Source organism: Pseudorca crassidens, chromosome 16 (genome assembly GCF_039906515.1).
Source record: "Pseudorca crassidens isolate mPseCra1 chromosome 16, mPseCra1.hap1, whole genome shotgun sequence".
In the NCBI taxonomy this organism is placed as follows: Eukaryota; Metazoa; Chordata; class Mammalia; order Artiodactyla; family Delphinidae; genus Pseudorca; species Pseudorca crassidens.
In genome coordinates this window covers 17,476,267-17,492,292 of record NC_090311.1, presented here as the reverse complement: position 1 = coordinate 17,492,292, position 16,026 = coordinate 17,476,267, and the positions used below count along the sequence as shown (strand labels likewise).

Genomic DNA, 16,026 nt, shown 5'->3' with positions numbered 1-16,026 from the left:
AGTAAGCTATTATAGGCAAAATTCTACCTTTTACACTTTTCACCAATAATATCTACTACTGGATGTGTTTGTTTTCATTGTGAGGTTAATCTGCCCTTGCTATGAAATGTTTCTCTTTAAGAATTAAATCCATTAAGTCATCCCACTTTGGGAAGAGTTTTTAGAGTGATCTGAATGCATGACCTTAAAAATAGGGCTAGAATTTGGAATATAACGCATAACATATATAATTAATGTACAACATGTAAATGTGTGATATATCTTAAGGGGACAATATATGTCACCTACATCACACTAATAAATTCAAATTCAGGTTGTGCCATTTGAACAACTGCCACTTCACTCATCCTCACTAATGGTATTTTTCAGATCGTAGATTTTGATAGATGCACTGTGGAGTGTAGAAATAATCATCATTTAGGTAGCTGAAAAATAGCTTGCCAAAACTGATATAATGAAAGTTATTCAAGGTGTTCTGTCAAAATCCTTTCCAATTAGTGTTGAGGTCTTAAAGGGCCAGACTTAGCTTTTTATTAATATGTTCGTTTTATTAATGTATTTTTGATGTATGCATAGCATGACTACCTAATACATCTCATGATATTGCATAATTATGGTGCTTTTAATTTGTCATACCCCAGTCTATTTTCCAGTCTTATTTAAAATTCTAAATTACTTCATAGTTTCATAACTAATAACTCATTAGGAAGCCATGCCATGTACTTAAGGTTACCTCTAAGGCAATCCATATTTAACAAACTAGAGAAGTTCCTCACTACTTGACTGTCAGTGACCAGTTTAAATATTTAAAGTTATCATCTGACCCTTTGTCTAACCACTTTTAGAAAATGAAATAGTTTGTGTATAAAATGTAGGAAAGGGAAGTCCTTTCACATAGTCTTTTCCAAAATGAAGAAAACTAGCTGTCAGTAATCAAATACTTAGATAATAGTATATATATATATATATATATATATATGACACCATGCTGTTATTATTTTTAAAGATTAAAGGGCCCATTTTTTCATTTTCTTTTTTCCTGTTATTTTTTGACAAGACATAGAAGTTTAAGTATGTCATTCTACAGTGATCAAATTCAGATTTGTTGTCAATCACCATAATGATTTTACATTACTGTCTGTCTCTCTGTTATATCTCAAAAAGACAGCTTTTGACTTGTTTCTGTTCCCCTCCAAATGACGAGAAATTGAGACTATTGTTTTTAATGCCTTGCTTTCTTTACCTCGATAAATGAACACAGTTAAAAATTATAATGGTTCAACCCTTTGCTTATTGAGGTGTGTCTTCCCTACATTATTTAGACATTGTCTCACGATCTAATAAGTAGCTGAATGATGTTAAAAGTAGTCCAGCATAATGCTATGCTATAGTGATGTGTTTTTTGTTTGTTTGGTTGGTTGGTTTTTTGCAGTACGCGGGCCTCTCACTGTTGTGGCCTCTCCCGTTGCGTGGAGCACAGGCTCCGGACGCGCAGGCTCAGCGGCCATGGCTCACGGGCCCAGCCGCTCCGCGGCATGTGGGATCTTCCCGGACCGGGGCACAAACCCGTGTCCCCTGCATCGGCAGGCGGACTCTCAACCACTGCGCCACCAGGGAAGCCCTATAGTGATGTGTTTTAACTAATGTTTATTCAGTATCTATTTGGTAAAAAATAGTGCTGGGTTCAGTAGGGATGCAAACATGGGGAGATGTGGAAGATACTTCATATGAGGCAATGAGATAATTAGAGTCTATTTTCTGATGGTTGTCTTGATCAGAGTTCTTAGATTCAGGAGGACAGAATCATCTATCTAATTTAAGCAGAAAGAGATTTATTAGAGCAGTGTATAGTGTCCTTAGGAAAGCCAGTGAAGCTCTTTTGGATGCTACAGAGCAGCAGAAGAGACCAACCGGACTCTCCAGGGACTGCTCACTGCTGCAGTCTTACCCCGAATGGCACCCAGGATACAGGAACTGAACTCCATAATCTCTACCGGAGCTGTCCCAGAAGAGCCAAATGCAACCTCCTCCCCTACACACACACACACACACACACACACACACACATACACACACACACACACACACACTTACCAGAAGTGCCTGTTTTCTCCCATGCAAGTGCCTCATGTTGCTCACATCCCCTTGCCAAGTCTTGCACAGAGAGACATCTGCCTTGCAGAACCTGGGTGATACCTGGAACCTGGTTGGTTGCAAGAGAATCTCAAAAATGTAGTTTTTAGGTTTCTAGCCTTCCCAGTCAAAGAAAGCTGTTAAAAGGGATCCGGAAATGTATGGAATGAGCCAATGCCCAGTATCCCCCAGGGATGCTGTGAAATAGTGATTCTCAAATTGTATTCCAAGGAATCCTAAAATTTTGCTTATGCACATAAAGGTTGACAAGGAGGAAGAAGAGACCAGACAAGCAGGATTCTATCTGGAGCAGCTCCATGTTAATCTGATCTTCTGTTGGGCATGTCAATAATCCTTGAAGAAAAGTTTTATCAAAAAAAAATTTTTTTTTCCAAGTTTCAAAACCCTTGCTAACCTGCAAATACAGGCATACCTCAGAGATAATGTAGGTTCAGTTCCAGACCACTGCAATAAAGCGAGTCACATGAGTTTTTTGGTTTCCAAATGCATATAAAAATTACGTTTACACTATTCTGCAGTCTCTTCAGTGTGCACAAGCATTTATGTCTTTTAAAAAATGTACATATTTAATTAAAAAATACTTTATTTGCTAAAACATGCTAACCATCGTCTGAGCCTTCAGCGAGTCGTAGTAGTAACCTCAAAGATCACTGATCACAGATCACTATAACAAATACAATAAAATGAAAAAGCTTGAAGTATTGCAAGAATTACCAAAACGGGACACAGAAACATGAAGTGAGCAAAAGCTGTTGAAAAATGGCACCAGTAGACTTGCTTGACACAGGGTTGCCACGAACCTTCAAATTGTAAAGAACACAATATCCGTGAAGCACAAAAAAATGAGGTGTACCTGGACGCCTCAATCTTCTGTCTACTGCTTTTCTTGTTAGCCAGGGTGTCACAGATACAGCCTAGCATTTCTTTCCATCACAAGCTTTTTAACAGACCATCCTTTCTTAGCCAATGTTTGAAAATAATTACAAATTATACTCTTCTGTCACGTGTCTCCTTAGCGAAAGTGCTACTAACAGGCCCATTCATCTTAGGGTTTTTAAGGGGAAGTCACCACCTCCTGAGGACATCTCGGAACACCTCAGTGGTGGAGGGCTACCCCTCCTCATAGCCTTAGGGATGAAGAGACTGGACACGTTTAACTACGCTTCAGCTACTTTGTTTCATTCGACTTCAAAAACAAAATTAGCAGTAACAGGAGACAGTGGTTCCATGGGTTAAATTAATCAATGTGTGCTAATTAAATAACCGTGGTACCTCTGCATTGATGCCTATTTCATTTGGTGGAGAGCTCTTAGTGAGTCTTAACCGACTTTGGTCTCTGTACTTTTAATATTTTGTCATTCAAACTAAATTGAAGGAAGACAGTGTGTAGTTTAAGCTGAAGAGAGAGCTTTTACTTCACATATATTGGTCCTCATGAAAGGATTTCGTTTTTCATCTTTTTTTTTTTTTTTTTTTACAGTTGGTTATCTCTTCTTTTAAATATAGCAGTGTTTACATGTCAATCCCAAACTTGGAAGTGTTTCTCCCTCATTCCCTCCAGGACATCTCCCACCATACTACATATGGCCTTTCCCACTCTGTAACTGCTCCCCTTACAATGGATATGCCCTAAAGGAACCTGGTTTTTGCTACCAATCCACTACTTACCCATCTTTCATGTGTTTTCAGAGTAGCCTAACCTCACCCCTACCTGTCATGCAATGTCCCAATCCCAGACCTGATCTGCCGCCCCAGAGGCAGACGAGCAGCCAACGTTTCTTTAAAGTAATGGAAATTTTCATCCTGTACACAAGGCACTGTTTGCCTTGTTATTCCCACTTGCTTAAAATAGACTTCAGAATATTCTGGTTTTGTTATATTTCCCACAGTTTTCTTATATTAAAAAGTGATGCGTTTATTGAAATATTTGTAATACAAAACAGAAGAACCTACACATTTTAAAAATATTAATTTCATATGTCTTGTTGAACATCTTGACACTTCTGAAAGGTATAGAGCACAAAATAAAACTCCCTGTAAGCCTCGTCATCCACTGAACCATCGTTAACACTTGAGAATGCCTTCTCCCCGCCTTTCTCTTTGCATGTTTTACCTGCAAACAATTGCGTATTTCATTGGCATTTTAAGTTTTAGAAACTTGTCTGTGATTCCTGTTACGCCAAATAAAATTTTTTAAGTTACTGTCCTAGTTTGGCAGGTTATGTATTTTAACACAAAGAATATAGAGTCTGCCAGAATTATTTATCTCGGTTTAGCTTATAAAAGTCCTTTTGGGTCACATTTTTGCCCTTTTTTTCTACCGTCAGCTGTAAAACATCAGAGCAGAATTAGCAGCTGTAAGTCCTGGTTGCACTTTATTAAGTTTATGGTGGACTTTTTCAACCCTGTTCCCGGTGAAGTTTATTTAGATAAAAGGTTGATAACATTCTTCACCCCAAAGTTTTTTTCTTTCTTTCCCGTTAAGACAGTTCTTTCCAGGGACTTCCCTGGTGGTCTAGTGGTTAAGACTCCACTCTTCCACTGCAGGGGGCACAGGTTCGATCCCTGGTCAGGGAACTAAGACCCCACATGCCGTGCAGTGCGGCCAAAAAGAAATAAAATAAAAAAGACAGTTCTTTCCTGATAACATTCAAGAGGTTAAACATGAAGAGTCATTGCTTCTCTCTCATATAAACAGACCCATCCTTCCACTGTGTTAAGCCAGGTTTATAAAATATGTAATCTCACGTGCAAAATAGAATAATTCTGTAGTATGTGTGTACGGTATGTGTCATACTGTGGGTTTGTTGAACTACAAAAGAACCCAGAAACATTTGTATTTTTAAAAAGACTGGGCCTCCACCGTACCCTGATGCACAGAATTCATAATTTATGCTTGTACATATTTAAATAACTGGAGTAACAGGTCTAGGTAAACAAGTTACACTAATTACAAGGGTTAACCTGAGCTTGAGAATATTTGTGTTAATGCTTCATTTTTTTCAAGTAAGACTCTGTGCATTCCTTACACAGAGGACTATTTTCCCAAAAGTGGTAAAAATGCAAACACTCATCTCTAATGTTTTATGCCATGTCAGCTACATCATTGATAGGATTCTTTGTTTTAGTTCTTCTTCTTACCAGAGATAAGCTCTAAAGGATGTATTCTGCATACTAACTGAAGCATTACGCAGTACTTCTGCCAGAAAAGTCCCTGAATATTCCAAGTAAGAATTAAAGGAAATTTTGCATGACGTGGCGTATTTAAAATATTTCCACCATTTGGTGATCTAGTTTTTGATGGCCAAATATACCAATAAGTGTTACTCATCATATTTATACAAAAATCATGTTGTGTATATAGGTATTCATTTTGTAGCCTTTCCCACTTAGCAAGTTACCGTGAACATTTCCCCTTGACATGAAATATTTTCCTAAAGGATGTTTCTTACACAGTTTCCCTCGTGGGACTGCAAAGAGCAATTCTTAATTTGTGGGTAGAAATCCAGAGCTAGCAAGTTTGTGCTGTCCCCATGGTTGCGCACATTGTTCCTAAACCATGGGCTTGCTGGCCCTCAAATTTCTGTAGTAGGTTTTCTTTGGGATTAGCTTTGGGGGGTGGGGGAGGTAGATGAGAGGAGCTACCATCACGTTCCTGATTAGACCACCTCCTCTCCAGCATATTTTCTCCTTTGGCTCTATCACCTTCCTCCTTTTAAGTTCCTGCCTGGGACTTCCCTGGTGGTCCAGCGGTCAAGACTCTGCCCTTTCAGTGCAGGGGCATGGGTTCATCCCTGGTCGGGGAACTGAGATTCCCGCATGCCACGTGGCATGGCCAAATAAATAAATAAATAAATTCCTGATTATTCTTAGCCTTCATCTCCTTTTGGTCACCAGTAATTGCTTCCCTTTTGGAGGGCCTCCTCTTTTTCAGCTTCTGGTTGCTTTGCTGACACACACCTCAGAAAAGGGACAAAAAAATGGAGCCCTGTAGTTTTATAGGTAAAGAGTTTATGGATAAAGACTTATTTTTTTTTTTTTTTTTTTTTTTTTTGCGGTACGCGGGCCTCTCACTGTTGTGGCCTCTCCCGTTGTGGAGCACAGGCTCCGGACGCGCAGGCTCAGCGGCCATGGCTCACGGGCCCAGCCGCTCCGCGGCATGTGGGATCTTCCCGGACCGGGGCACGAACCCGTGTCCCCTGCATCGGCAGGCGGACTCTCAACCACTGCGCCACCAGGGAAGCCCCTGAAGACTTTTTTTTATCCTAGTTCCCAGTGCCCCTAACAGTGTCTGTCTTCAGGCAGAACTGTCCCTCGGTGCCTTGGGCAGGCTTCTGTGGTCCCTCTGCCTCCTTCCAGCCACGCTGTCCTCTCGTCACCTGCATTACAACCAGACCCAAATCCTTCCTACCCCCCAGACATGCCTCATGCTCTTCCTGGACCCGTTCAACAAGAGGGGCTCCATGTTGCTTTAATTGTACTGCCCCTGTGGATGTATCTACGTAGTATGCCTGTATTTTATTTCCGTCAGCACCTGTCTCATTCACCCTACCACATGGTAACTCCTTGAGAGCAAGAGTAGGTCTCTTATATATGACTCTCAAAGCACTGGACACAGTTGCCTGCACATAGAAGATGCTCGGTAACCACTGGCCCAGGAGAATTTTTAAACTTCTGATTTGAAACTATCAATTCTCTTCCAGTTAATGTCTTTAAATTTTATTTATTTAGTGATATTGCAGAGTAAGTTTGGAGATCGCCTGTGGCTTATATGAAAGCACGGAATGACCTATCTTGGTTATGTCTTGAAGCAATGCCCAGAGAGAGGCCAGTTCCAAGTTGAGATACACTCTCAGCTCGTGCCATTGCCTGTTGATTTTTTTCCAGGCCAGTAACATAACTTACCTTGGAGAGTCTTGAGCTATACACCTTAGCTCTGATTTCCAGAATCTTCCTCAACTTTGTTAGTCATTCCGCATTGTTGTTCTTTTGCGTGTATGAGCGTGGGGACCTTGGCTTTTGGAATAATATTACATTGCACATCAACTTCTGCCTCAAAAGAACTTTTCTTCCACAATTTTCTGCATTTCTGAACAGGTTACAAAATGTCACAATTCAGTAGGGCCAATTATTAGATTTTCATTTAATGGGCAGTTTTAATGTTCTCAGAGACCCTGAATAGTAATAGCATTTTAAACTACTGCATTCCATTTAAAGACTCACAACCACTTCTTCTCTCTTTGAGTGTACCTAGTCATATTTTTGGGTATCATTTAAATTCAGGCTCCCAATCTGTAGGAAAATCAATGAGCTAATGAATAGCCTCATTTTTTAAACTTTTCAAATATTTTATCCTAATTATAAGGCATATCTAGTGACAGTAATTTGATGAAATCCCAAATCATCAGGTTGTGCAGAACAGCCTTTACCATGGAGTACTTTACAGCATTTTCAGTTTAACAAATGTACCGTTTTTAGGACCAGATCATGGCTTTGCTTGCTGTGAGAAAAACTTTCTACTGGTAAGGTCTGGAGTCCATGTCAGTGTAGGTCAAACTTTGTGCTTTTTTTTTTTCATAGTTGTTCGTTTACCATGTTTTATTTAACCTATTAAATGAAAAGCATTCCTGCTATAAATAATAATCACCCCTGATGTATCTATAGCAAATTCTTCTTGGTAAATCACTCCCACATGCACTGTCCACCAGCTTGGTGAGCTTCAAGGTTACTCTCTGGCCATACAGCGAGTAAACAGCAAAGTCAAGTCCAAGACCAGTGACCTTCCACAAACAACTGGTGTGGTTCATGTAAACCACTTCATATCCTGTGGGGAACAAGATGGGGAGTCAGCCAGCAACAGTGATGACTGTTTGAGTCATTTATTTTCTGCCATGTCGTTCACAGCTCATAGGCTGTCCTCTGGGACAACAACAGAAAATGAATTCTCCAAACTGATGGAGGCTACAGTTTGAGAGAAACCGACACAGCAGGCGTCATTTCAGTCCTTCCTGCTATCCAGATGCCTCTTTGTGGTTCTCTGTTTTAATCCTTGTGCCTCTTTATCCTATTCAATTCTCTGTCCATTCTCCAGCTGAAGACATCTGACACTTACTCTCAGGGAAGTAGAGATCACTTACAAGCATCGCTTGAGCAGTCCTCATAGCTGTCCAGTAAGATAAGTCCAATGTAGGGAATGGAAGCCCCTCACTACTCCTTCAACATTTGAATGAGTCACCAAATTAGTAACCAAACCTAAACCTCCTGGTTCCCAGGCTGCTTCTCTGTTCGTGATCTACCACCAGCCAGAAAGTGGTAGGTGTCACATTATATCCAGCTGGCCAGTCAGCAACTTAAATTTACCTCCTTTGATTGGACCAATACAGAAGCAACATGTATTTTTAGCAAAAGCTCGTGGACTGTGGAGTTACAAAAATCAAAGTCTTCCTGGAAATAACTCATCTTCTTAATGATTTCTCTGCTAGGCCCACAATAGGACTCAGTAACTATCTGTGGGCTAAATGATATAATCCACCTAAATGATATAAATGCAACTAAAGGTATAATCCAGAGGGGAAGAAAGGAAAAAGAACGAATGGGCTGGAGATGTGAAACTGAGCAGAGAGGCACTTCCCTTTCTAAAGAAGCTGTGCTTAGTGCAACGCGTGTCCTATAAAGAAAGTCTGGCATCGGGACAGGCTTGCCCCGCCCCGATTTTCCACTCGCATTTCACTTCCACTCCTCCCTCCCGCAAACATGAACTGATTTCCTTCTGCTGCTAATGAAGACTGCTGCCAGGTCAAGGGATTTTGATTACACAGCGTCTCATTGTGCCGTATGCAGATTTAATGGATTCAGACCAGCAGGATGTGCTCTCCTTTTGTTGTTTTTAAATTTGGGGTGACAGATGTTGAGCACCTTTAAAATTCAATGGAGCAAAAGGTGCATCTAAGATGAGGAGGCCTCTACAACCGCGCCCAGATTGCGAGGGACACATTCCAGTCAACTCAGGAGTTTAGTTCCACTGAACTCCTATCTCGTGTTCGTGATACGGGACCCGTGTCCTAGCTCCAGGGAGCCTCTTTCCATGTCTACCTGACACTGCCTGGAATAGCCCCCACTTCCCATCCCCTTCTGAACCTCTGGGTTTGGAGGCTGAGCTCATGGTCTACTTGGATGACCCCTCCCTCCCCAGTTCCTATCTCTCTCTGACCACTGCGCTGCACTCACCAGCCCAGTAGGGTAATAGTGCTCACTTATTACTTAAGCCTCTTAGGAACCTAGAGACCAGGACTTTCCTTCTCAGTTTAAGAACTGGAGAACCTTGCGTATGATTTCCTTTTTTTTTTTTTTAAGTTATTTATTTTTGGCTGCGTTGGGTCTTCGTTGCTGCGCGGGCTTTCTCTAGTTGCATCGAGTGGGGGCTGCTCCTCGTTGCGGCACACGGGCTTCTCATTGCGGTGGCTTCTCTTGTTCCGGAGCATGGTCTCTAGGCCCGCGGGCTTCAATAGTCGCAGCACGTGGGCTCAGTAGTTGTGGCGCACGGGCTTAGCTGGTCTGCGGCACGTGGGATCTTCCCCGACCAGGGATCGAACCCGCGTCCCCTGCATTGGCAGGTGGATTCTTAACCACTACACCACCAGGGAAGTCCCGCATATGATTTCTTAATCATCGTTATTGTCATGATTGCTGTTGTCATCTTAATTGCCATTTATTTAAAGAGCACTGAAATGCTAAGTGCTGTATAATCATTATCTCATTTCATTTCATTTAACCCTCAGAGCAAACCTGTAAGGGAGGCATTATTATTTTCTTTTACAGATGAGGAAACTGAGGCTTAGCAAAGTTCAGTCACTTGCTCAAAGTCACACAACTATCAAGTCTCAGCCAGGATTGCAGCCAGTCACGTCCATCAGCCTTAAGAACTCAGCTCTTGGGCTTCCCTGGTGGCGCAGTGGTTGAGAGTCTGCCTGCCGATGCAGGGGACACGGGTTCATGCCCCGGTCCGGGAAGATCCCACATGCCACGGAGCGGCTGGGCCCGTAAGCCATGGACACTGAGCCTGCGTGTCCAGAGCCTGTGCTCCGCAACAGGAGAGGCCACAACAGTGAGAGGCCCGCGTACCGCCAAAAAAAAAAAAAAAAAAAAAAGAACTCAGCTCTCCTTGTCTGAAACCTGATACCAGCTGGGTTCTCATCCTGCAGTCAGCCTCCAAGGAGCCTAAGTAACTATTGTGGACAAAGTGAAACGTCTATTTACAAATCAGACTATGCTTCTATTAATATGTTTCGTTTAGAGTGTCGATGATGTTTTCAGTGATAAAGCAAGAGTCAGATTTTTAAGGAAATATCTAAGCATATTTACCAGCTTCTTTCAGCTTAAATGGGGAAAAAAATGCTACAGTAGTCCTGAACAACTCATGTCTATATGCCAAGGTTGGCATATGAAATAATTTCCCAAGAGGTTGCTACCATAAGGCAAGGGGCAAAATGGCAGAAGAGGTCTTTGATGCTCTCCATGTTTTGTGGTGCCCAGCTCTTTTCTTCCGTTCTTTCCTGCCCACCCCACCCCAGCACCTTTGTCACCTATGATGGCCTAACTCTCCTCACTGTAACCCCACCCGGGCCGGTCTGTCCCAAAAATGCAATCCCCAGTGGAAGCAGCCCATGAAAGAGAATCTCCGGGGAAAGCAGTCTGAGGAAGGTAAATTACACTAAGACTTAATCTTGGGACATAACCGAGTTTTATAAGAGTAGAAACAGAGGCAGGTAATATCATGAACTCTGGACTTTTACCGCTGCTTAGGACAGCCCACTGTTTTCCATGCTGTCTTGAATCTCTGCCCAGATCCCCTCTCGTCACTCTGTGCCTTTCCCCTGCTTCATTTTTCTTCATAGCACTTGTCACTCCCTGGAATTGCTTTGTATACTTCTTGGTTTATCAGCATCTACGTCTATAGAAAGGAAGCTCCGTGAGAGCAGGAACTTTGCTTTGCTTGTTGCTATAACCCTAGCGTCTGCAAGAGGGCCTGGCACGTAGTAGGTGCTGAATAAACATTTATCGGGTGGAGGGATCAGCCACTTGTCATGCCTCTTCTGAGCAGGGCAGCTTTTACTTTAACCCGGTTTTTGTCCAAAAGAACAAATTTAAGTAGCTATCAAACTCATGGTTTTACTGTTATTATTCCTTGAGAGGAGGTGAATTTTTTTTTCTTTAGAAGGCCAATTTCAACTTGACGTACAGAAAACAGTTAAGTAAATACTAGCTCAGGTGGTGCTCAGGTGCAATAAAGTCAGGAAAATGATATCTGAGTGTCTGGCAAACACTATGAGATCAGAAAATATTAGTGGACATCCTTCGTGTGAGTACAAAATTGTATTGATCTACACAATTCATCTTGAAATAATTATGAGCCAACTTTTTCAATCTCACGTGACGTGTACTGTGTTCATGGTTCTCTTAGAATTATCTTTGGCTTTGGGAATTATAAGTAATGTACATAAAATTAAATCCAAAACATATCCACATTTGAGTTCAAATATTTCCTCTTTTAAAGTGTAACCATGACTTTGAAGTTGGGTTAAACCACAGATGTGTGTTTTTCTTCTATTCAGGTTCAATGATAGCTGGTAATTTGGCATGTAATGATGGGGTAGGCTCAAGGATGTTCAAGAACAAATTGTACCATACTGTTAAGTTCTCCCTAATCTTACAAAAATGAACCATCACAAATTACTGAATTTTAATATCTCCTGAAACTCTCCCAGCAAAAAGAAGGAAGATACACTAATGACTAATTTAAATGCTAGAAGGCAGGGAGGGGTTGAAAGATAGTCTCAAGTAAACCAAATTAGCCTACCTATCATTATGATTATTTTTAAATCACAGCGTCTCATGGAAAATGCGTTTCTGTGGTGCCGGGTTTCAGGGATACTCTTTGTTAAAACCTGTGTAAATGAAGTTATAAAATTGGAACTAGTAGATGGGGCAGGTGATTGGACAGGGGGACAATAAATAGTGGGGTTGAAACCCTCTTGTTAGTTAAAATACTGGTTTCCGTATGTTAAGAAAAAATATCTCACGCTCTCCGTCTAGACCTCTAGACCTGTAGTCAGTGAGCCTGTGTACTTCTGTTTCCCCGCCAGATATTTGTTCCTGGCTGAAAGACATTTTATGGTATTTATTTGATGACACACACCTGCTGGGTAGATGAAAAGCTACTGCTCCTGAGGATGACCTACTTCAAGCTTCTGAGGACTTGGGCAGGTTGTCCTGCCACATCATTTGAGCCCATCTTGATGTCGCCTGTTGAACATATGTAAGACGAGTGCATTTGCAGACTTGTCAGAGGCAGAGTTGCTAACCCCAGGGAAGAGGTTTCAGAGTCAGGAATGACTTTGTAAGTGTACTGAGACAGGGAAGGCACACTGCTTTACCAAACCCACCTCTAGCATAGGAAGTGCTGCTCTCAGCACTCGGGATGGGGATTGGCCCAGAAACCTGCCCCCGTGGAGTGGACCATCTGGAAGGGGGATCTTACAGGAATCCACGTAATGTGGTCCAGGGTAAAGAGATGGACCCCAGGTGGGAGGTAGGGAGAGTGAGGGTCCAAGGTGACGTGAAAGAAATTCTGATGCAGTGTTTTCCTGAGAGTTCACAGGACAGAGAGAGATTTCTAGTTGAGATCAAGGAAGACCATGGGATGTTTGAAATGCATGGAGACACTGTCATCAGCTTCGTCCTTTGAAGCCAACTTGTTTTTACATGTTCATTTCCACAAACATTTATTGAGCACCAGCTATTGTGACGAGGCAGACCTTAGGCCCTAAAGATACAAATATAAATAATTTATATCCATCTCTCAGTGTACACAGTGTAGTAAGAAAGCATACCTAAACAGGAATTTTATTATAAATGTAAATATAACAGTAGAGGTACACAAGGAGTTCTTAGCCCTGTCGGCCTTCCTGGGCTTGGTGATGCCCAGCCTGAGTTCTGCAGAGTAAGTGCAAGTTAACCAAAGAAGAGAAAACTGGGAAATGGAGGCATGAAAATGATACGTTGTGCTCGGAAGCGACAAACTGTTCGGTTTTACTGAATAGTGAAAAAGGTGAGGTGGGAATCAGTGGGTCCCTTAGAGGGGCTGTAGCTTCCCTACCCATCTCATGAGCCCCTTGCCACCACTGCCCGAGTAAGTGGGCTGCCCCTGCCATGTAAATGCAGCTTCAGAGCAAGTTCCGTCCTACCCCTTGCTGCCCTACGCTCCCCCGTGTGGAAAATCCAGAGATTCCAGGAAGAGGGGCCACTGACCCACTGCTGAGAAGTTATAAGCTCTGAATCATGAGTGAGTTGGGGTTTTACCTGGTGATTTAGAAGGAGTCTTTCTCCATTACTTTTTTTTTTTTTTTTAAATTCATTCTTGGCTGTGCTGGGTCCCCGCTGCGGTACTCAGGCCTCTCACCGCAGTGGCTTCTCGTTGCAGGGCATGGGCTCTAGGTGTGCGGGCCCCAGCAGCTGCAGCACACGGGCTGCAGAACGCAGGCTCAGTAGTTGTGGCGCACGGGCCTAGTTGTTCCGTGGCACGTGGGATCTTCCCGGACCAGGGCTCGAACCCGTGTCCCCTGCACTGGCAGGCGGACTCCCAGCCACTGCACCACCAGGGAAGCCCTCTCCGTTACTTTTATTTGCGTGTCTACAGCTCATGGTTTGAAAGCCTTGGCTCCAAATGACATATGCCCTCGGTGTTATTTACGATATGACTCTCCTTTTGGGTCTCCTTCCCTCCTCTTCCAGTTGTCTGTTGCTGTGTAACGAGTAACCCCAAAAGGTAACGGCTTAGAACAACAATTGTCATCTCTCACAATTTCTGTGGGTCAGGAATGGAGAGCGGCTTGGCTGGGTGTTCCGGCTCGGGATCTCTCATGAGGCCATCTTCAGATCAAGCCTGGAACCGGAACAGTTGGGAAGAGAGAGGATTCAGGAGTAGCTAGAGACTGGCTGGGACTTTCTCCCGTTACCGCTTTATTAATCTCGAGGCCTTTCCATGTAGTCTGTCTACATGAGCTAGTCTGGGCTTCCTTACGGCATGGAGCCTCGGGCTTACCAGCTCAGACCCCCCAAAGATGAGTCCCAAGAGCAGGACTGGCAGAAGCCGCATGGCCTTTCTTAAAGCCAGCCTAGGAAGTCACACAGTGTCACCTCTGCTGCATTTTCTTCCTCAAGACGGTCACAAGGGCCCATCAGGTTTCGATGGGAAGGGACATAGGCTCCGCCCCTTGAGGCAGGGGTGGCACGGTTGTGGAAAATCAGTGGGATGGGAATATTTTGTCACCAATTTAGGAAAATATAATGTGCCACACGCCCTCCAAGAACATTTTCCTCTGCTCACGTAATCCTTTAAATTACCTAAATATTAATTCACTCATTTTGCTGTTGCCCGAAAGCTTTCTAGTTCCCTTTCCACACCAGAATCCAAGGCTTCAGTGCACACACAAGAACCAAAACACCTCCATTGTCTGATGAGAGTCAGTCACTCTAGTGTGTGGTGTTCCCCTTATGATGATAACACTTTATAAGCATATATACCCTGTTGCCCCATCTTCAAGGAAGCTCTACCTCAATCAGGCACTCGTTTTGTTTTGTTTTTTATTTTTTATTGAAGCATGGGAGATTTACAAATGTGTTAGTTTCTGGTGTACAGCAGAGTGACTCAGTTATGCATTTTTTTCATATTCTTTTCCATTACGGTTTATTATAGGGTACAGAATATAGTTCCCTGTGCTCTACAGTAGGACCTTGTTGTTTATCCATCCTGTATATGATAGTTTGCATCTGCTGATCCCAACCTCCCACTCCATCTCTCCCCCACCACCCCCCCCATTTGGCAACCACAAGTCTGTTCTCTACGTCTGTGTGTGTGTTTCTGTTTTGTAAATAGTTCATATGTGTCATATTCTAGATTCCACTTATAAGTGATATCATATGGTATTTGTCTTTCTCTTTCTGACTTACTTCACTTAGTATGATAATCTCCATGTTGCTGCAAATGGTATCATTTCATTCTTTTTAATCAGGCACTATTAAATCCAAATATTGCTCATATCTTTCCCTGAGAGGCCCCTTCTTATCTAACCACAGCACACTTGAGCGTCAGGAGTGAATGATTTCAAATCTGTCTTTTTATTTGCCGTTCACTGGATAGATTGATGGTGCTCTTATAACAGGGTTGGTCAGTAGCGTTTTGTGGAGTACAGGATATCTCCGTGAGTAAAAAAAGAAAAAAGTTTAAAAAAAGGGGCCCAGACTTTGGCTTAAGGAACTTTAAAAACTGAAGCGTTAGCATGTTCTTGGTAGGAAACCTTCTGATGTAAAGTTAAACTATTGATGTAAATTTTACATTTTTAAATAAGTACTATTGCAAGTGTGCTATCTTAATGAGGGCTTTTAGATTTTACACATATATAGTGAACAGAAGTTGAGTTCTTTAAATATTTTCTGTTAAAAATATATGATACATGAGCACTGGATTGGAGGGGTTTTTTCACCCTTGGATAACCTAGAAAAGAATATAGCTCTATTTTAAAATCCCTTCCAGTTCAAGAGTTATCCAAGCAAACAATATTGACCAAGGTGTTGAATGCACCAGTAATAATAATGCTAACCTTTCATAAAGCTAAGTAATCAGGAATAATGCTGAAAATAAGAAGACAGTCGTTTATTTACTCTATTTGGCATTGTTAGTACTAATAATGCATTTCAACACAGTGGAGTTGCTAGATAATGCTTTTGTGACTTTTATGCAGGTTATTGTCATTTAAATGAACAGTCGACTGCGCTGTAATGAAGAAATGCATGCTTTTCCCAACTCAGTTATCA

The 16,026-nt window shown here is 42.2% G+C and overlaps 1 protein-coding gene across 11 annotated transcripts in view; it reads left to right on the top strand.

Moving 5' to 3' along the window:
* The window catches only part of VTI1A (vesicle transport through interaction with t-SNAREs 1A), a 365,411-nt gene that overhangs the window by 244,185 nt on the left and 105,200 nt on the right, over positions 1-16,026 (top strand). Inside the window, exon 9 of one of the 11 annotated variants that reach the window (XM_067709412.1) lies at positions 9,973-13,700. The exons of the other annotated variants lie outside the window; for them this stretch is intronic. Coding sequence (XP_067565513.1) covers positions 9,973-9,976 — 4 coding nt within the window. The 3' untranslated portion in view covers positions 9,977-13,700. Of the gene's footprint in view, positions 1-9,972; positions 13,701-16,026 lie in introns of those variants that run through there. 11 annotated transcript variants of the gene reach the window in all.